The 20,666-nt window shown below is 41.2% G+C and overlaps 2 protein-coding genes across 3 annotated transcripts; one reads left to right on the top strand and one right to left on the bottom strand.

The window, feature by feature from the left end:
• Positions 1–1,084: 1,084 nt before the first annotated feature.
• On the bottom strand, positions 1,085–2,081 carry Mrpl30 (mitochondrial ribosomal protein L30). The gene is made up of 3 exons (XM_076376263.1): positions 1,740–2,081; positions 1,544–1,670; positions 1,085–1,462 (listed from the first exon to the last, which is right to left on the bottom strand). Exons 1-3 carry the CDS (start codon positions 1,847–1,849, stop codon positions 1,175–1,177), a joined length of 525 nt encoding a protein of 174 aa, XP_076232378.1. The 5' UTR covers positions 1,850–2,081; the 3' UTR covers positions 1,085–1,174.
• Positions 2,082–4,078: 1,997 nt separating this feature from the next.
• Positions 4,079–20,225, top strand: LOC143178304 (uncharacterized). 2 transcript variants are annotated; one of them, XM_076376862.1, is made up of 6 exons: positions 4,079–4,225; positions 17,346–17,539; positions 18,706–18,818; positions 19,234–19,475; positions 19,804–19,961; positions 20,026–20,225. In XM_076376862.1, the coding sequence occupies exons 1-6, from the start codon at positions 4,183–4,185 to the stop codon at positions 20,218–20,220; spliced, it is 945 nt and encodes a 314-aa protein (XP_076232977.1). In that variant the 5' UTR covers positions 4,079–4,182; the 3' UTR covers positions 20,221–20,225. The 2 variants fall into 2 exon arrangements, with proteins under 2 accessions (XP_076232977.1, XP_076232976.1); XM_076376861.1 differs by lacking the exon at positions 4,079–4,225 and adding an exon at positions 11,588–11,739.
• Positions 20,226–20,666: the final 441 nt, after the last annotated feature.

Here is a 20,666-nt window from a genome sequence, read left to right as displayed (position 1 = left end):
CAGAAAGAGCGAGGAGAGAAGCGTATTCCTCCGCGGAATCTCTAGATTCGAAAGGTCGTAGATATAGAAAATTTGATGCGCAACACGAACGAAAACGGCAGATGGAATTGCTGCAACGAAAATCGAAGAGATTAGAAGAAGAAGAGGATGATCAGAATGACGATAGTCCAACTAGAACGACGGAAAAGAATTTTCTGAATCGACTGAGAATAAAGAGACGCAGCATGAAGCTATTGAGCTTTCTAAGCGGAAAAGCTGCGGACAGATCGCAAGAGGAACGTGCCGCGAGACTTCTCAGAATGTATATGCCCGAGAAAGGATCTAAAGCCCAAAATACTATTTCTATTCATCATACGTCCAGAGATCGACGATTCTGGAAACTTCGAAGTCGGAGGCGAACCAACTCCTCCTAAGCGAAAAGGATAGATCATCGTGAACACGCGAACGATAGAAGAATGGCCGTATCTTTCTTATTAGGATTTCCAGTATTCGCATTATCAAACTTTATTCGATTCTACTTAATCATGTACAAGATTATACTTCTTTTCATAGAATCTAGCTTAACTGAATGGAAATAGGTTTACGACTTCGAATCTAGACTAACTCCTTGTCCTGTAAACGGTTTCAAACTAAACAACTACATACTTCCGTCGTCAGAAACGATTAGCGGACTAAAAAGTTTCAGGATGTAACAGTTGCGTCCTGTATCGTAGCGCGCGCTTGCCAGACAAAACGGCCTCATCGAAAGGACATGCAAATCGGCCTAGTGGAATGTCTCCGAGATTTGTATTCAACAGGATGTTTCGTTTATCGCCTAAGACTGCTCCTCACAATTATAGTCTCGCTCATAAACATTTAGATACGAAATTTATTTCATTTTTCCGAAACACCATATTTAAGTAGGTCCGCACGACTGACCCAACGCGGCACTCATCTTTCACGATAGAATTTGCTCTAATATGTAAAACAATGAAATAATTATAAAGAAAAAACATTGAAATTTTATCATTACTGTTGGTAGGTTGCAACACAGCCATATGGCTGCAATCAACATAAAAAATAAAGTATATTATTTGTTCAATGGTTGCCTTTATACATATATATTTCCTATCTAAGCACGATAAATTACGATACAACAATTTTTAATAAAATCTTAAGTTCAGTATTTATTGCGTTATATAAGAAGCCCTTTTTCCCACTGCAGTCTAAGTTTCTCAGATATGGTACTATTTTGTAATCTTTTTATAGAATTTTGTGCCGATTCTGTGGCTTCCTTGCGATAAGGGTCCACTTTCCCACTAACGTAACAAGTTCCATCCTCGTGAAAGAAAAATTCAGTTGAATCGTCTAATTTCGATAGGTTCTCAGGTATTTTTACAGGAACAATTTTTACCAAATGTTTCACTCTCCAAAGTAAACCACACATCTCTGGAGTGTTTTTCACAAACACTGGCTCGTTTTTCTGCAAAATGTGTCTACGTGGAATACACTTACGATAGAAAAGATTATAATACAAAGAAAGTTTATAAGTCGAATCTCTCACTTTTTCCTCGAATCCTAATTGCGTAAGGACGTTTTTTTCCCACCAAGGATTACCTTTGAAAGGTTTTACTCTGTGAATCATGAGAACTTTCGACGGTACAATTGGAGGATCCATGTGATTCTCGACACTGAAATAATGCTCTTAATAGTACATGAAATACTGAATTGCTAATCAAATACAGCACAGCCTGTCTTACCGTGGATGATATTTAACACAATCGTATTGAACAGCATCTTTACGCCATACTCTTGGATATGCTTTATGAAAGCGTACAAACGTTAATAGTACATTCATACGATTTGCCATTTTTCATCAATCGAATCGTTGTCGAGTTAAATAAGGTTATGATACGCACTTTGCGAATTTACAATCATCAATTTTTCCTGTGTACTTATTCAATTCGATAACTATTAATTGAAAGATTAAATCTAACGAAAAGAAACTATCATCACAATAATACTCTGATATTATTCTTTCTAATTCATATCTTCTTCTTTAGGTTTCGAACTTTATATCACAGTCGATCATAACCACACTGATCGCAACGCATTTCATAGCACGACTTCAGCGTCATCTGAACTCTAAACTGCATTAACTGTATACGATACGGTGATAAACTCTATAGTGATTATTTGAACAATGCCATGTTTGAGAATAAACCACGTACGCCACCTGAGCGGAGACCAGTGATACTAAGGTTTTCCAACCTCTGCACATGACATATGATACGCACAGACTGGCACAGACACCGAATGGCCATCCTGACGATCCGGAGCTACCAAAGGACCCGCTGCGAGTCAGATACTCTGGGTCGGTATTCTATATCCTGTGACTAAAAGATGGGAACCAATGGCACAAATTCTTCCTATTATAAATGATTCTTTCGACTTTTCTACCGAACATTTTCTTTCTAACACTATTTAGTGAATTGAATATTTTAAAGCCGGCCGTTGCACTGGAAATAAGGAAGGAAGAGTTCCATTTTACCGTTTTTCCTATTTCACGAAATGGTCAACCTCACGTCGAACTTGAATTTCCATCGTACAGGGGGTGAATGTAATTGAATTGGCGGTAATGGACCGTGAGGGAAGTACCATCGGTAAGCTCGTTCCAGTGCCTATTATGTGTTGCATCGTGCAGCGATGCGCTGACGCGTACATTTTCACGTTGCATCATTCTACTCACTTACTCCGGGAACTTACATATAATAATTAATCAAGCATCGAGTGTCAATTCAAAATTGTAACGCGCGTTTTTCTCCTGCAAACGTCTCCATAAAGCTTTTCAATGGATCGTAACGTAACCTAACCCATTTCTTCGCATGCTTTTAGATCGAGATCGATAGAATCATTAGCCTACCGTGACGAACACCTAACTTTTTACATTCGAGTATTAAAGTTGTTGGTTCAGGCCAAAGGAGCGGAAAAGTTTCGCGATTCAATTTCACGCGAACCGCAAGTTGGATCTATGGTCGATGTGTCCGAGAATGTCAGGGATTTTGCAAGATTTGTGCGAAAACTCTTCTAGATTCCCCTCTTCTAGAAAGTTCCCCTAATATATTCATCCACGATAAAGGTACTCTTCAAAAGATACGGTAGGAGATGTATTCACAACGATTTATGCGCCGCGTCGTCGTAATGCATTTACTTTCGAAATAATCGTATTTCTTTGTTGGGACCCAAGCACAATTTTTCTTTCATAAAGGAGACAGATTATTAAGAAATTTGACGAGCACAAGCATTTCACTGTTTCCTGAAAAGTGTGAAACTGTGTTGTGCCAATATTCTTTGCGAAAAGCTCGTCGACACTCACGATTCGACAATTTGAAAGTTTCATATCCGCACGTAGGCCAACATTGACTTTTACTGCATAGCTTTGCTATTTTCTCACATAATTAATCTATAATGAACGCGGCTCGGCGCGTTGGTTACGTTTAGTGGAATATCGCGATTCGTGCCTAGTTCGTCGTACACGTTTCGTAGACAACTTTAATATTGAAATTTTGTCAAGGAGAATTTGAAGCAAGTCCAAGAGAAGCGGCAGTGGGTTCACCGTTGAGGAAATAATGAGCGGCTTAACTGAAGCGGCTTAAACTTTGCTCCTGCTGCCTCGAATGTCGGCTCCTCCTACGACTCGCTGACGGAAGACCGCGAATTTTAATCGAGGACCAAGTGGGAACTTTGGTCACCTTCAACTTTCGAGCACCTCTTCGCAGGACTTAACTTCCTACTCCCCGAATATATTATTTTCGGTGCACAGACTTGGTTACGTGAAAATTTATGCTACTCTCGCGATTATATTGTAAAACGTTGCGTTATCCTATATTTTCCTTCGATTTTTCGATTAATCGCGCAGCTGATTGTTGGAAAAAGTGAGACCGAAAGTGGGCAGAATGCACCAATGCTCGGTTCCTCTCGTAGAAGTCGATGTAGTGGGGATAAGTGGAAACGCGTATGAGTCTGGCCAAGAGAGAAGTAGCAAAGTCTGGCCGAGTAAGAGGCAGAGTTCGGAGACGGTTCGTCGTATACGAGTTCGTTCTTTCACGCACTACGTAGTGTCTTCCTGGTGTCAATCGAGTTAGTAACGTGCTGGTTAGTGATCGATAGAACCAACTACAAGTACTACAAAATATCCTCAGCATGCCATTCTTTAAGAAGTTCAAGAGATTCTCCAGGCACAAAAGTGAGTTCGTTCTTCGTACTCAATCTATCTACGTATTTATTTTTATTCCTTTCAATTGCATTATTCCAGTAGCAAAATTATTCGATTGAATAGTGAAGAAAATTGAAATTTTCTTTATCATAAATATTTGTAGAAAAAGAAGAATTGCAAGAACGATGCAATCGTGGTCATTGAAGGTGAAAAAGTTGCTAGACAGTTACAGGGCGGAAAAAGATTTCTCAAGGTGGTCCCAAAGTTCGAACTCGTTTCGAGAGTAATTACATTTTCGTAAGATAGCGCATCGTCCCTGGCTGAGCTCCGCGTAATGGAATTCCGACACCGAGGGAAATCTCCTGGGGAAGAAGTTGCTCGAGCAGTTCGAGCTCTTGCTCGATTCGACTCTCCTTCTTAACGTAGTTTCCAACTACATAGTCTCGACGTTCTGTTTTCTTCGAAACGAATCGGCATTCGTCTATCGCTCTAAGTACCCTGTGAAACGGCATTAAAGCGATACGATTTTCTTCCTTTTCCCACAGACTTCGTATCCAATTACGTTTGCGATCGGGACGCGAGGCATCTTTAGAAATAAAACTACCTTCCTTTTATTCTACTAGACGTTTTAACAAGAAAACGCAATCTTATAGAAAGAAATTATATCTCCTTATCCGATCGGTCGATTTACGAGATTGGACGCTGTCTCGTTCACCAACAACGGAGTACAGATTACTTCTGGTTTGTACAAATGAACGAAATCATTGACAAATATGCTTCTTTCTTTCATTTTTCATTTGCAACAAGAATTTACAGAATACGTACTAATGTAGAAATTGACCGGTTTCGTCGAAAATTTCGTCGTTTTGTAGCGACATAGCGAAACACTGAGGAGAACCAGCTTAATTAAACTCGTATATTAGATATGCATGTACTTTAAATTGTCGAGAACATAAGCGTATTTAAATTACGTAATTACGTAAATGTCTTTTCGTCTAACCAAGCATGTCGATCACGCTGTGGGATGCTTATTTCTCAGTTTTGCCTTTCTTAATTATATCTTTGTCCAACATTCTGTTGGATTTCCTTTCACTCGTGATCACTAACCACTGTGTTCTACGCCGATTATTTGGCGCCAGTAATTGCCTCTCGATGGAATTTTCAACATAACTCAACATTTGCATTTTCTTACGCAAGTTGATCCTTCTATTTGTCGATCGCGAGGATTGAAAGCAATCGAATCAACTCATTTTCACTATTTTCACCGATTACCTACGCGTATCGTGAACGAAGCAAAGTTCCGAGTATCACTGAACTTTTCACGCTTTATCCCGATGGTATGGTAGCTAGAAATAAAGCAACCAACCAACACACGTTCTTTCACCACAAACTTTCATCACTATTTTCATCTATTTTAACGAATATTTAACATTTATCCGAGTTATTTCTCTTCGAGCAAACGCGAAAACCTTTGGTCACTGGCTAAACGTCTGAGATTACGTTCTATAGATACATTTAATGAGAAAACTTCGCTAAATAACAATTCCATGTAACTATACTGCGAATTAATGCAACTAACGCTGCGATATTACCGATTTAGATAGGCAACGTCGGCGATTGCAATACTCCAGTCCACATTAATTCTTAATCTATGCTCGTTATTCCACACGTTCAAGCCAGTTGCGGGTATCGTGTTTTCGATATGAGATATAGATGCTTGTCACTCAATAGGGATAGAAGAAACATCAGTAAAATAGGACTTGCAAAAATGCAGCATATGTTACCGGTGTATCTGGGTTCCTATATTTACACTTGACCATCCTCCTCGTTCGATAATGATTTATTTCTAGAGTTCAAAGCGTTAGGAAGATGATCGCGCACTTTGTATCGATGTCACGACGTTATGCAATTTATTTCGATGATTCGTATGCACCACTCATGTTGTGCGTTTGGATTGATCTTTGCTCGGTTTCAAGCATCGACCATATCAAACGCGCAATATCCAATAGCGGACTACCGAACAGGATTTTCCGATTTCGGTGTCAAGTTCAGAATATAAAGTTTTCAGAACTTGTTTCTTCTACGATTTTAAAAGGTCGGCACGACGCGAACGTGGTGCGTTAAGAAATTTATCGTTAGGTATAAGTCCTACACATTTCACGGTCTTACACTTTACTCGACCAAACGATCGTTGTTGTAATCTTCAACTTTATAACGGATTACAAAGTTATCGCTCGTCAATATAACAAGGAACAAGTTTCAACTCGAGGTTGTAATGTACTTTCTCGTGGAGCATTACCCATGTGAAAGTGCATTTTCTCGACATCGTCTCTAAGCACTCGATACCAGTAACAGAAAATCGATAGAGGAAAATCGAGGATGTGGTCGCAAAGAGACGGCCGCGACACAGAAGAGCATATCGCGAAGCGGTTTTCGCGTTGCAAAAGCGAATTTAATTCGCACTCGACACGTTCGTGGTGTTGAGTTGAAATGCATGAATGGACGCTGAGAACTCCCTTGTTTTAGGAAGAAGAAATAGACGGTGTCAGTCCTTATGCTGAAAAGTCAATGAAAAAGTGAGAATAAGACGTGTGCAATAAAAGGCAAAAAAACAGAACAAGGAAAATATACTCAGCAATAAAATTAAGCCAAAAATGTAGCCATGTGACTTTCGCGAAAGTAGCATAGTTTTATTTTCCTTTTCTTTTATTCAGGAAATAAAGTTCTAGGTCGGTAAAATGAAGCTAATACGTCTTGTCGCGTACAAATGTACGAAGAAGAAGAAGAAAAGGATGCCTGACTGGATTACAAATCGCGCACCATCTTCGCCACATTTCTTCCAACATCTAACAAGTTTCCGTAAAATGATTTTCCTGCAGAACCCGAGCATCCATCTCTGTATCGCATTTCTCATGAATTCACATTTTAGTGGTCCTCTGACGTCAATAAAGTCTCGGTGTGGGTTCGCGCGACGAAACGATGAGGAGCCTGCAAGTAACACTGATTGACGACTACTTATCCGTTTCGTTTCAAGGAAAAGGAAGCATGTATTGGAAACTCGACCTCGTTTCGTAGCGACAACGATGAAACGACGATCAACATTCTAGTTACTATATATGTATTTCGTCTTTCGGACGAAATTACAAATTGTTTCCTTTGCGTAATATACCAAGTATACCCTTCTATTTACTTCGTGGCACATTTATTTTCGAAATTCGTCAAGTTAGTGTCGAGATTAAAATGAATTTATCAAGAAGGTAATTCACTCGTGGCAGGCGCGTCAAGCGTCTACGCGACGCGTACATTGAAATACGCTGCGCTGGTGAAGTAAGGAAGAGAAATGACACGAGAACACGAATATCGAATTTAGAGAGCTGGCAGGAAGCGCGTGGAATATCAATTATGTAAATTTTGCATAGAAACGGGGTTGAATGATAAAGAACGCGGTGAACCACATTGTTCGTAGACTTGTGCTACTATTTAGCGAAACTTACGTCGCGATTGCAAATCGTGGGTCCTCGGTTGCAATATTAGATCGTTCACAGCAATGATTATGAGTGAATATATAATAAACGAGGAAAAGATAACGCTGCTAACCGTGCCAATGCTTGTAGTTCATCGAGCAATTACGCAATTTTCATGCTCAGTATCTCCTCCTTTTCTAATTCTTCGTTCGTTATCTATTACGCCAAGGAAAGCGTTTTTTTGCGCGATATTAGAATCTTTCCTAGCTGCTTGCGATGCATATAGATCGAGAGATTCACGAAACAAAGAGGAACGCGCAGCGCAATGATTCTTCCGTTTCATTGTCACCTCGTCACGTCGTTTTTTCGTTTATGTCTCGTAAGAATGATGAACCCGTCTACGTTGAGAAAAGAGATAAACCGTTGCGCAAATGATCGATAATCGATTACTCGAATCGTTTCGCGAGAATGTTCCAGCGAGAGTTGCGGAATTGAATTTGTTCGGGTTGCCGATTGCGAACCTCAAAAGAGGCATAGGAGGATCGCTGAGGCTGAAAAGAGGTGTCAAACGACGTCTCTTGCGGCATGACTTATCGAGAGGTAACACCGTATTGCACAGGTTGAACAACTCCTCCCAAGGAGGAGAGGCGTCGAAGCGTAGTTGCGATTCATTCGGGAGGAGCGTGTAGCGGTCGACTGTGAAGGTCGAAAGTGAAGCAGCGCGCGGCTGCCCTCCGAAGATAAGAATAATTCCTCGGGTTCCTTCCGAGATGTATTTCCTTCTCGGAAATGCGTGCCAGATACTCGATTGTTGCATCAGCCGACCGAGTCGCACTCGCATTCAGCCCAATTACATACTCCTTCCACGCTCGCCGCTCTCCTTCCATCCGCCAACTTGCTCCTCTCTCCTTCTTTCCCCCGCTTCCTCTTTCTCATTCCTTCTCAGAGGCTCGCCTTCCAGAGGCCTTCCAGACAAGACACGACGCGACGCGACGCCGGCGACTCGTTATACTTACACACTTTCAACCCTGAATTCTTTCACGTGCCTTTCCATCGCGAGAGACTGCATCGAACTTGCATCAGCCAGGCTCCTCCAGTCTCGAGGAGCCAACTCCACCTGCAGCCAGCTAACGGTTCAATTTTTCTTATTTCGTCGGCCAACCTCTTCTTTCCCCTTGCACGATTATGAAATCCTCGAGATTCGTCATTCGAGACGCAACGCGACGGTTTCGCAATACGTTTAATCGCTTTTGGCAATCACGTCTGTTAAAAGATCGATTGATTTCGATTGATTTCGATTGATTTCGATCGATTTCGATCGATCGCAAAAAGAAATGGCGGCGTTGCTTCAAATGGAGAAATGGTTGGCATTAATTCCATCGCGTTACGTGCTGTCAGGATCTAAGTACGTACCTACGTATGTAGACACAATGTACTTACATACGTATACAATGTATACGACGGACATGCGCGCCTTTCGACTCTCTCGCTCGATTTTCCTTGTCGTCGGAGTACGTACGCCGAGTTTCTACGCAAGGACGAGGGGGTAGCGAAATATCAAATCCTATTGCGATTGCAAGCAGCTAAAATTTCGTTCATTTGTCGTAACTTCGCTTACCATCGAGCCTTCCAACAGAGGAGGTCCTCTAACGTTTATGAAAGTTCGAATATGGGAAAGAACGTCGAGGTGGGACCTTCTTCCTCGTCTACAGGATCTTCGCTGGTCATTTCTCGCAGGTTTCAGATTCATGCAACTTGGAAGGAAGATAGTTGGCGAAAAAGCTAAAAAAAAGCAAAACGAATGAATAACCGGGCTAACTCGTGAAGAAAGATACACGAAACGAAGACGAAGATCAAGGCGTATGGTAGAAAAAGAAGAATGGAAGAGAGGTGGAAGAGAGCTCGGACAGTTAGCGAAAAAGAAGAAAAATGATTGCATCGACAGGGAAGAACCAACACTGGCACAAAAGAAAAAACCGCAACAGAGGATGAGACAGCGCGAGAGAGGACCAGGCGAAGAATAAGGACGATAGGAAGCTTGGTCATAAGAGACGGTCTTCTTCGATCTGCGACGCTTACACGCTTTCGCTCAAACGACGCGACGTTTCCAATACTAATACACATCGCTACCTTTACGTATGATTTCTCCGATTCACTGTGATACGTTTTGCTCCTTAGAAATATTCCGTCTAGACCTATCGTTAAACGATTCATTTTCTTCATTTCTCGGTAAAAATGAAGAAACATGTTCATGGAAATAGTAAAAAGCATACACTCTTTTCGAAGTAGTTCGACCTGTTCTTTCAATTTTTCAATCTGCGCTGTGGCTCGAAGCGGTCGGGGTAGTTAGTATATGTCTAGGTAGTATATAGGATGGTTCGGCAGAAACTATCGATCGCCATGCTAACAAGATTATATTGTATCACCTGTAGAATGGGCGACAGAACTGCTCTTACCCGCGAGAGTACTCGTAATTTCGTTTGCTCGAGGAAAGCATTTCCATGCCAAGTTCGTTTCCGATTAACGATAGAAACTTAATCAGGTCGACAGGGGAACGAGATATTCGTCGAAATAAATGGAAAATGTTTTTCAGGAACTGTTCATGGCGCGAACGTATCCTGTGTCAAAAGCAAATACTACCAAACAGTTCGTGCAAAGCAATTTTTCTTTGGCATTAGCTTTTAATTACAATCACAAAGGCGAAAGTTTGTTTCTTAGCGAAAATCGTACTAAACAAGTACTAAAAGTGCCTAGAATCAGCGGATAAATGTGTAAATAGTGACAACGCTAAAGTGGAAAAACTAGCTTCTTCATGAAAATTCGACAAGATTTCGGTACCTATCGATCGAATGGATATCGGAAGAGGATCGACAACGTGATAACGCCACGATAGAAATATTCAAGACAAAGATATCAGTCAGGATGCAAACTAGCTTTAGTCGGCATTACGGTCTATCCGGGAAGATACGTTGGCTCGTGATTCATGTGTCGCAAATGAGGCAAATTCCTCATTCCTCGTAGTTTTCCACTTCCCTCGTAGGTAGGCAATTTCCTAATTTTCTCGCGTCACACCTTTATCAAAATCTTCGGTCATTTCAATTGTATCGTTCGTCAGACCGAAGGCAAGATAACTGAAATTATTGACAATTTACGCGTGTGCCGATCGCTGCGCTTTCGAGTATTCAGCCAAGCGAGTCCATACAATTTCTATTCGAGATTGTACTGCCATCTATCGCGTTGCTTGTAGTTATTTTAGAGGAAAATGCGCCAATAATGCACATCTAGATTTAAACATGAATTTTTAGCGAAAATTAGGCAACGGTTTGTTTACGCAATAAGAGAAGAAACGAAGGCTAGAGGAAGTTGGAAGGAACGTGATCGGTAAAAGAAATGCTTGATAAAAAGCACAAACGATAATGGTAAAGCGTGGCGAGGCGAGGCGAGGCGAGGCTAGACGAGGCAAGGCGAGGCGAGGCGAGGCCAGGCGAGGCGAGGCGAGGCGAGGCGAGGCGACGCGACGCGAACCGCGAATGCGTGAAAATAATCTTTATCCTTTCGGCGGGGATCCGGTTCGGAAGCGGAACCGGAATCTGGGAAGCGGGAAGTGGGAAGCAGGACGGAGATGAGAACGGGACAGAGATGGAGATGGGGATGGGGATGCGCATGTACGCGACAGGGGAGCGGAATAAACTCCGGGGGTGGACGCGCTCACATCGCGGCGCACTCTCTGTCCGATAGCACGTTTCCTCGCGACTCTGCTCCAGGACCAGAAAATCCTTTATTCCCGTCTTCGATTTTCTACCTAGAACCACGTTTCCCTCGCTTGCTGTGCCGAAATGCTAACTGCCTCGAACGTCTACCGTTCTCGAGACAGCTTCGCGACCTGCCCAGCGTAACAACATTCCGTGCAATAGTGAGCCGTCACATGTCACCGAAATTGAGGTTCGTGGCGCGTTTCGCGAGTGGAAAACTTTGAAATAGTCATCGAGAACGTTTTGGATCTGCCCAAGTTTGTGCTGCGTTTGCAACCCAGGATGTCATTCTTCAGAGGCCTATGGAAAAGCAGCTCGAAACACAAAAGTGAGTTCCTCCCCAATCCTTTTCTCGTATTTTCCTATTTATGTACCAGTTGCTCGTCTAGTCTGTCCCCGTATACTCGCGCTGACATACACTTCCCTATAATATCTAACGATTCTAACAAGTTTACATCTACCTTCTGACCAGTTTCCCAGTATTGTTGAACAAAAATACAAAAGTAGAAGAATCCAGTTACGGAAAAATAATGATCGATCCATAAAGCAATTTATTCAAACTGACGGCTAAAGTTTGTAGAACAAAAGTATCGTCGTTGAATGAAATCTTTCGTAAAATATGAAGCTTTTCTTCCTTCCAATACGTCATTTTCTTCGCGCGAGACCTTCGTGCAATTACATCTTAACGGTTGCTATTAAGATTGAACGAGAATCCCTGCGATTCCATTCCAAGGACTGCATAGGAAATTTATTCGACAAACAGGATTGATGTGGCTTCAAATAAGAGAGCATTCGTGTAATTGAAATTCTAGTCGAACTTGATAATCGACGAAATTGCACCTTCTCGGCTAGTAGATCATGGAAGCTTATTTATCAAGCGTTGTTAGTCGCTCGGAAGATTAACGATAATACAGTGCAGCTGTAAAACGTCGGAAAGCGTTACCAGAGATGAGGCAGAGGCAGAGGCAGAGGCAGAGGCAGAGGCTGCGGGGTAGCAGCAGCAACGCGGCAGTTAACGCGATTATTTGCAATAAGCGGCGTAATAGAGAACCGCGGTTAAGATTATGGTAATGCTTGCCGGGTCGTGTTATAGGCACAATGTGACCTCCTTCAGAGTACTGATTATTGATCATAAAATTTGCATAATCTCATGGCACAGACCGCATCTCGATGCGCCGATCAAAGAACGCCAAGTCTGCGACCAACTTTCAGACGAATCTTTATGTCTGGTCCTATACGTCTGCGTTTGTTTCGCCGAAGAATATGTATCTAGAGTACCTAAATCTACAATTGCTTTCATCCTAACTTCAGAGCAAACTCAAAGGAAATAATGAAGGGGTGGAAAACATAAAGCAAATGAGACGTAAGACTTGTACACCCTTGCTACAATATCTACGGTTGAGAGTCTAAAGTTTTTGTGTCTCCCGATGGAAACGTTATCAAAATAGTAGAAGAGACTTCCAGTCACAAGTAAATCCCAATAGTACAATCCAGTTGATTGTGTTTTTCACAGCTTAGACTTGTTTCTACGGATAACCATCTCTTCTACGTTACATCTTTCTCTCTGAATATAACAGGATAGATTACAGACAATACTGCGATTTTCGCAATCCCCTTGATACTTGGTACTACCGAACAATTTCACGACATGATCAAAAGTGGGAATTTGTACGAAACGATTCTCTCCAGCGGAACCATACGGGAGAAGATTTTTGGTCACCTTGGTTTTAGTAAGATTCGTCTAGAGATTTAAGAAAGACCCTGCTAAGACTGTGCGACAAGCTGAGATTCGAAGACTAGTATTTCACTAGCGAACTGACAATTGCAAAGAGATTTTCATAGATTCGGACGGCTTGTATTGTACAAGAAAGTTTAACCGTTCATGCACTATCGAGGATTCGTCGAAATTGGCGAAAAGTTGTATCGGAGTGGCAGGTGGGTTTCGATGTTGAACTAACATCGAGCGTGGCGGATACTCATATCCGCGTCAGCCTATTTATTCTCATTTCTCTGGGAGATATGGAGCCAGTGGCAGAAGGGCTGGGGGGGGGGGAACCATTTTTCGTTCAAATTGTTGCAATTGTCTTTGAAATGTTCGACGTTTCGATAATTCGATAATCTTCTCGCCATTCATTCGACCAAGTTCACTGGATGAAGTTCGCTTGACGATCCTATCGACAAAATTACGCAGAGTCATTGAACCGAAATGAATCAGCCCGAACTGTAACGAAACATGAACCGAGAATTTGACATCTGCCGGGACGAACCGTTTTAGGCTTCGCATTAAGCTCTATTAAATTTCATCTGTCTCGCAAATTAATCTTCATTAACGATGCCTTCTTCTCGGTACTAATACAGTTGCGCAAAAGCCTAAGGGCCTAAAGGGGATGAATCGACGATAATAATCATCGTTCCACCTTCTACACAGTCTCTTCGATGGTTGCCTTTGATCCGTCTAATTCTATTCACTTTTTAAAAGCAGTGAAATTAAAAAAAGTATCTAAATCTCGACTTGATGTTTGCTGAGCCAACGACCTAACAGATGCATCCGTATCGTTACTCGATTCAAGCGCCTAAGTTCCATTCGGGCGTGCATGCGTTCGTTTCTTCGTCAATGCATCACCGACAGCCCCTCGATAATGAGTGCGTAGAAGCGAAAAAAGGAAAGGTTTCATCTCGGTTGGATATTCCGTCAAAGGACGTATTTACTTAGTTGCGTCTATTAATCGATGCACGATTATTCCAGGGTGAACGAACACGCGTCGAATGTAGACTTTGGCTTCTCGCCAAGTCCTCGCATTCGTTCATTTCCTGTCAGCTCCCTGCATTTCCAATGCAAACTTTCTCACTTCTTCGCTTCTCCCACCTTTTCACGTTCGCGTCTGCATCGGAGAAACTGTCCACAACTTGATCCGCGCTTTCATCTCGAAACCTTTTTATCGTAAATTCGATTGTACGACTCGACATTTTACATTCAACGTTAAATTCAATTTAACATTTCAACTGTTCCTTTAAAATTTCGAACAAAAATTTTACTCTCGAACATTCTTCGAGATGGAACAGTGTTCATTGTATTGTGCCTCATTTCGAACATAATTGCGTTAGAAATCATTCCATTCAGGAGGTATGCGTTTTTCTCGGTACCTCAGAATATTCTTCTGTTGGTATGCATTGTCGGCTCACGGAATAGAAAACTTTTCACAGGGAAATGAATTTCACAAGTTTGAAATAGGAGAATCGGGAGAGACAAAGACAATGGAAAAATCGAATGAAAGATGGCAATCGTGCAGAGGAAGATTCTGAATTCAGCCGAAACGCATAGAGGTGATTTACGATCGAAATTACAATCGGGAGACATGTTTAACCGCTGTCAGTAAGAGCAAACATGCTGTGCGAGGGCTTTAATTTCGTTAAAGGAAGTTAGTTTCAGGTTTAAGCGTATCCTTTTGTTCCTACACTTGTGACATAGGTACATTCTGTCTGGTTTCAATTACATTTTCCGTGAATACTAGCAAAAGTTTACGATCCGTAACAATTTCAAATAATCGATGCTTTAACATATCCAGACCGAGAGAAATGTTTTCAATGCTTATTCAAGAATTAATCAAGCTTGTAACATCGATTTGTAGCAGACAATAGAACTAAAGACTAATTAACGACTGTCAGGCCCATTGTAACTGAATCGGTAAAGTGCATTACCTATCGAGTCAAAAATAAATTCGTGATAAAGAAAAGAGCATGAGAAATGGATAACCGTGTTGCGAATAAGAAGTGGATGGAAAAAATTCGTAATTCGGAGTTGAAGCTCTTAAATATTTGTACTTGCATTTATCACGTTACGAAATCCATTCCACGGGCTCAAGCTCTAGTAAATTTTCTGAATTTACAGTCTGACTTGCGAAGAGAATGCGCCGTCCGTGTCGCGGGAGGAAAGTTAGACGCAAAGGGAGAAAAATAACGGACCATATAAACGTTTTTACGAGTAGCTAGGTCGACTTAAGAGATGGTTTCCGTATCATGTTGTGGTTCTGGCGTCGCTTTGGCCAACCAGCCGCGCCAGTTCAATGGAACCTATAAGCAAAAATTTTTCGACTAGAAAACCACTCGCTTGTCCGTATTTTATTCTATGAAGGAAGTTAGTGCAACAATTTTCTACCAAAGAAACGAAACGTAGTAAATCGGCTCGTCTCATTAGCTTCGTTTACGTAGGTAATTCAGGGAATTTGGTTCAGAGCTAATTAAGAACGATCGATGCTATACCAATGATGCGCGAACACACGGATGTAGGTACCTACAATCGTACACACATGTGTACATGAATAAATTACAATGGGTTTCATTCGATACTATGGGGATGAACGTTACCATTGCAAGCTTTATTCAACGCTAATGAACTACCAGAAAATAACCAGCGATTTACGAATGTCCCTCGATTAATTTCATAATACTTCGCGTATAAGTTATACCATCTGGTAAGAAAAAAATAGAAGAGAAAGATGAAGTAGCACTGTTTCTCCGATAAACTAGAAATATTTATTGAATGTATCAGACTAGTGGCAAATGAGATAAATGTTAAATCCAAGGGGTAAAAGACCTCCGGGGAGATTTCGTTTGCGGTTTGCCACTCACTCACAATCAGTGGCAGACCAGGGGAAAACCTCGAGTCGCTATTTTTCACCTTTGTCGTTTTCTTTTTTTTTTTTTTTTCAACAAGAATTTATAGACAAAAATGAACTTTGCGATGCTGAATCGAAATTCGGTTTGTAACCCGCCTCTAAGGAGATCATTTTAACAAATTCTTTTCTTTGATTTCTAATACTGTAGGATAAAATGCGACAAATTGTTTGCGTTAACGGTTAAGTAAATTAGACTCGCGCGAGATGAAGTGTCTCAGTAGCCTCGACCCTAAGAGCAGCTTATTTACTTTTCTTTGCTGGAAGGTGCACCATACCAACAGCGCGTAGCCTGATTGCTGAAAAATTACAGTAATTGCTTTCAATTCTTTCGAGTGCGCGGCAGGGATGAGAAAACTCGGCATGTTACACGACATCTTTAACTCGGAATGTTCCAATTAAAAGCTTTCTTCTCAAATTAAAAGCAAGTACGACGGCATGTCGGCATTTCCTCGTGACAGAAAACTAATAAACTTGTTGGTCTTTGCATTGAATATAGAAACAATTGCTAAGTAGTTTTATTCATTCCAATTGTTTCTTGTTGAAATGCCAAGTGAAATGTTTCAAACGAAATAACTATATCTACGTTTTTTTGTTAATTAGCTGTTGAAATAGAAATCTTAAACGTAAAATATTTCGTCAAAGAGAGCACCACGAAGTCGCTCCAATCGGCATTTCGTCTTCTTTATAAATATTCGGAAGAATAAAGGATATCGTTCGACATCGAAATAATCGTTTGTTCGTTTAATTGGATCGTGGACACAGGAAAGCTGTGCAAGAGACTTAATTGAAGTGACGTCGTCGCGTCGCGCGTCATTGAGATCGAAACGACGTTGAAGGATGTAATTACCGAACGGAAGAAAATTCGAGTGGTTAAGGTATGCAATGAAAAAGTGAAAATTTGTCGAACGTCGGTCAAGGAACGTCTCGATGGCTTCTTCCTTTTCCCGCTTCGACGATAATCGAGGCTGAAGAAAAATTTGTCCAACGTATCACGCCTCGTTGACTCTTTTACGAAAGTTTCTATCTACAGAAGGAATACCGCACCGTTGATGCTGAAAGTATCGCACGGAAAGGCCGCGATGTTGTTTGGAATAATCAGAGTTACTCAAACTGAATCAAAAGAGAATGTCCTAGACTACTGAATAACGAAAAGAAATGAGTCGATCGTATGGCGTGAGCTAATAGTCGACAACATTGAGCACTAGCTAACGGTGAACACTGTGGGATGAATTTCAATATGGTTGACGTTAATTTCCAGAATTGTGCGAGGAATGGGCTTTGGCGAACAGTCGCGAATGCGTAGAGGGTAGCGGTTCTGCAAGTACGATGCAGGAGGAGTCTGAGGATACATCGGAAGCCAGGTTCACCCTCAAATATTTGGGCAGTACCCTCGTCGAGACGCCCTCGAGCGAGGAAGCGACGGCAGAGGCCATCAAGACCGTTATTACGATGGTACGTTCTAAAATACATACATTATTCCAAGTGTTCCCTATATTTCACTCTTACCACTTTTACCAAGAACCCTTGCATTCGACAATTTCAGTACATACAACATACCTACTATTTACGTACTCGTTGCTTTAAAAAATGAATACAAGTGATGATACACGCATACGATAACTTAATTTTTAGTTGTTTTTCATCGGGAAAGTATGGAAAAGAAACAGACACAAACGGTTTTTCATTTCCCCAAAAGTTCACTGTGTATAACAAATTCCAGATAGCGCTCGAAAAACTTTCATGTCGCATATCTAATTCTAGTGGTGTAAAATTGCGATATATCACCGGGTTCAATAAGTAGAGAGGGAAGAGCGTGCAATATTACAAGGAAAATCGCTTTACAGTTGATCGATTGAGGGTATCGTGACGTGTATCCAATTTTGCACGTTACTAGAAAATGAAAATCGCTCGTCGAGAAAAATTGCTTTCCTACGAAACCCGATCTAAATGGTGCCGAAAAAAAATAACTGACGACTGTTATAAAATAACATAAATCTTTCCTAATCCGATCCTAGTTAGCTCATTAATTTTTCGGGCAAATAAACGAGCACGGCACTAAATAGCATTTAGTCTCGTCAGGAAAATTCTACTAATATATTGCTAGATAATATATTCGTAAATGTCTAATATGAAATAAAAGTATCTATTAGCGGCTTAATTCCGTAAACGCAAAGAAAGTGACCAAGATCTGTATAATTAAATTTCATCTAGCTAATAAAAAGGGGTGGATTGGTTTGCATAGATTTAGCAGCGCAGACAGAATAGTTACGCTAAAATGCTTTCACCGCTAAGGGGATGTTTTAACACCCGGAAGCGTTTTTCACAGCACAGCTACTTCCGTAACTCCTAAAAAGCTTGAGCGTCACGTCTCGAGTGCTTCGTTCTGACAGAATACCTTCTATTCCGCATGTACTGCACATATGTACATACATTTCGTAAAGCGATTCTAAGCATGCGTTTGCACGACGCGTATCACTGCGAAATTTCTTCTTGCCGAATTGAACAATAAAAGATAAAAGATTGAGAGTGTTTATGCAGTTGGATGAATATACCGATAGCGAGCATCAAGAGGACAATTTTGAAAGGTTTTAATATCGATGATTTGCTTGGTACTGTAGGCTAAAGCAAGCGGTAAAAAACTGCAGAGAGTTTCGTTGGCTGTGAGCTTAAGAGGTATCAGAATGACAGACCTTGCCACGGAAGAGGATCAACTTCAGGTCTCTATATACAGGTACGTGCAGAACGAAACATATTTCAGAAATTGATGGTATATGCACGTTTGTTACGATTCAAGTTGTATCAGTTGTATGTAATCCGACAAAATCAAATTTGTTATTTCTACCTTGCCATACATATACCACCGTGACAGGCAACATAATATGCAACCCAGCTAGAGACTAGAATGAATTCGAAATTTGCGTACGTAATAACGGCAACGAGCAAACGTGTTCGGTAATTCGACTTTGATCACTGAAATTTTCATCATTCTCTCTGTGATAACAGCATCATGATCTATCGAATAGATGTTTCCTTTTCCACTGAATAATAAATGGAAGATTTTAACCAATGGACTAAATTTACTGAGAAAAACTTTCCACGATTTATGGAGTTTCTTTCGAACTAGCTACTGTCGAAATATTTTTCAGAATCTCTTACTGCTCGGCTGACGCGACCCACGACCACGTGTTCGCATTTATCGCGACGAATTTGAACGAAACGATGGAGTGCCATGCATTCCTTTGCCCTAAGAGAAAAATGGCGCAAACTGTGACGCTAACGGTGGCCCAGGCCTTTAACACAGCTTACGAGGCTTGGCAGCTGTCCCAGACCGATTCTAGGATACATCACGCTCAAGATAAGAGTCCCTCGTTAAGCGACGACAGAAACGGTAGGTGTATGAAATTTCACTAGTTGACAAATAATTCTTCACTTACATTCGGTCCTGTTAATATTCAACCCCGTATAAGACACTGAAACACTGTGGATAACAATTGCAGTACGGTACAGTGCACACAGAATAATCACTTATAGTATTATCGTATAAGTATCCGTTACACGTCCGGTCCGCGCCACTGCTAATCAAAGACTGGCCCATACCGTCAACCCTTATTACCTGCTCCCACTCCTATTCCGCTGCAGTCTGCGATAACATTTTATTGCTCGAAAGTATCCTACGACTGTCAATCACTTTCTACAGTTTTGTCTTTATTTTTTAGAAAACGAGAAAAAAGAGAAAGACGAAGACCTGAAAAGGATGGACAATGTTAACCAGCAAAATAAATATAGCGAGCAACGTTGCAATGCTAATGATGGTCAGAAAAACCTTCTAATTGATTTGTCAAATGACGATACTGAAGCCACAGGAAATTCATGGGTAAGCGAAAAAACTAAAGAAGATTGTTTCTAAAGAAAAATTAATGGTACGAGGATATTTTCAGGTTTGCTTCGAAGATGACTCTGGACAAGACGGTAAAAAGATCCAGAAGAGAAACAATGCCAGCAGTATTCCCATGACGACTTTAAGGCATACGACAACACCAACGTCTCATCACGTGGTGCCCAGGCCAACAACGGGTTTCAAAATACAAAATGCTTGGGGCGAATCGAGATCAGTGGATTTAATGTGCTCGTAGCAGGCATAGCAATCGGCCGATAGCTTTCGAGATGTGCCATTAATCACTGGCCTCTGGAAGCACTTGTCGAACAACGGCCCACCGAAGAAAATCAACCAATAGGTTAATTACTATCGGCCAAATCTGATGCGCTTTGGAAGCTCCTTCGAAAAATTCGTAATGACCGATAGAATAGTTGAAGCGAGTGTCGAGATATACGTACTAGTCGATCCCTTTTACTCTAAAAAGTTGAAAATACTCGACTAAACATCGATACGAGTATGACGATACATACTTCCCTTTCGCATAGAAACTTGATATTTTCCAAGCATCGTGGAATCGACGACAGAATATTCGATGCGATAGCCGATGAATACATGTACGTGTCTTGCGATCTTTTTCACGCGTTTTTGTCCTCAAAAACGACCGATATCGAGCAGTGCTCGAGAGGACCAACGAAAACGGAA

The sequence above is a fragment of the Calliopsis andreniformis genome, chromosome 4, assembly GCF_051401765.1.
Source record: "Calliopsis andreniformis isolate RMS-2024a chromosome 4, iyCalAndr_principal, whole genome shotgun sequence".
In the NCBI taxonomy this organism is placed as follows: domain Eukaryota; kingdom Metazoa; phylum Arthropoda; class Insecta; order Hymenoptera; family Andrenidae; genus Calliopsis; species Calliopsis andreniformis.
The sequence above is the reverse complement of the archived record's forward strand: the minus strand, read 5'-3'. Positions and strand labels throughout refer to the sequence as shown.

Excerpts from the sequence above, each read along its gene's own strand:
- Mrpl30 (XM_076376263.1), bottom strand. The coding sequence starts at position 1,849 with ATGGCAAATCGTATGAATGTACTATTAACGTTTGTACGCTTTCATAAA. Across the intron at positions 1,671-1,739 it reads TGTGTTAAATATCATCCACG|TGTCGAGAATCACATGGATC; the intron begins GTAAGACAGGCT and ends GCATTATTTCAG. Across the intron at positions 1,463-1,543 it reads AATTAGGATTCGAGGAAAAA|AAAAACGAGCCAGTGTTTGT; the intron begins GTGAGAGATTCG and ends CACATTTTGCAG.
- LOC143178304 (XM_076376861.1), top strand. The coding sequence starts at position 11,694 with ATGTCATTCTTCAGAGGCCTATGGAAAAGCAGCTCGAAACACAAAA. Across the intron at positions 11,740-17,345 it reads AAGCAGCTCGAAACACAAAA|AATTGTGCGAGGAATGGGCT; the intron begins GTGAGTTCCTCC and ends GTTAATTTCCAG. Across the intron at positions 19,962-20,025 it reads AAGCCACAGGAAATTCATGG|GTTTGCTTCGAAGATGACTC; the intron begins GTAAGCGAAAAA and ends GGATATTTTCAG.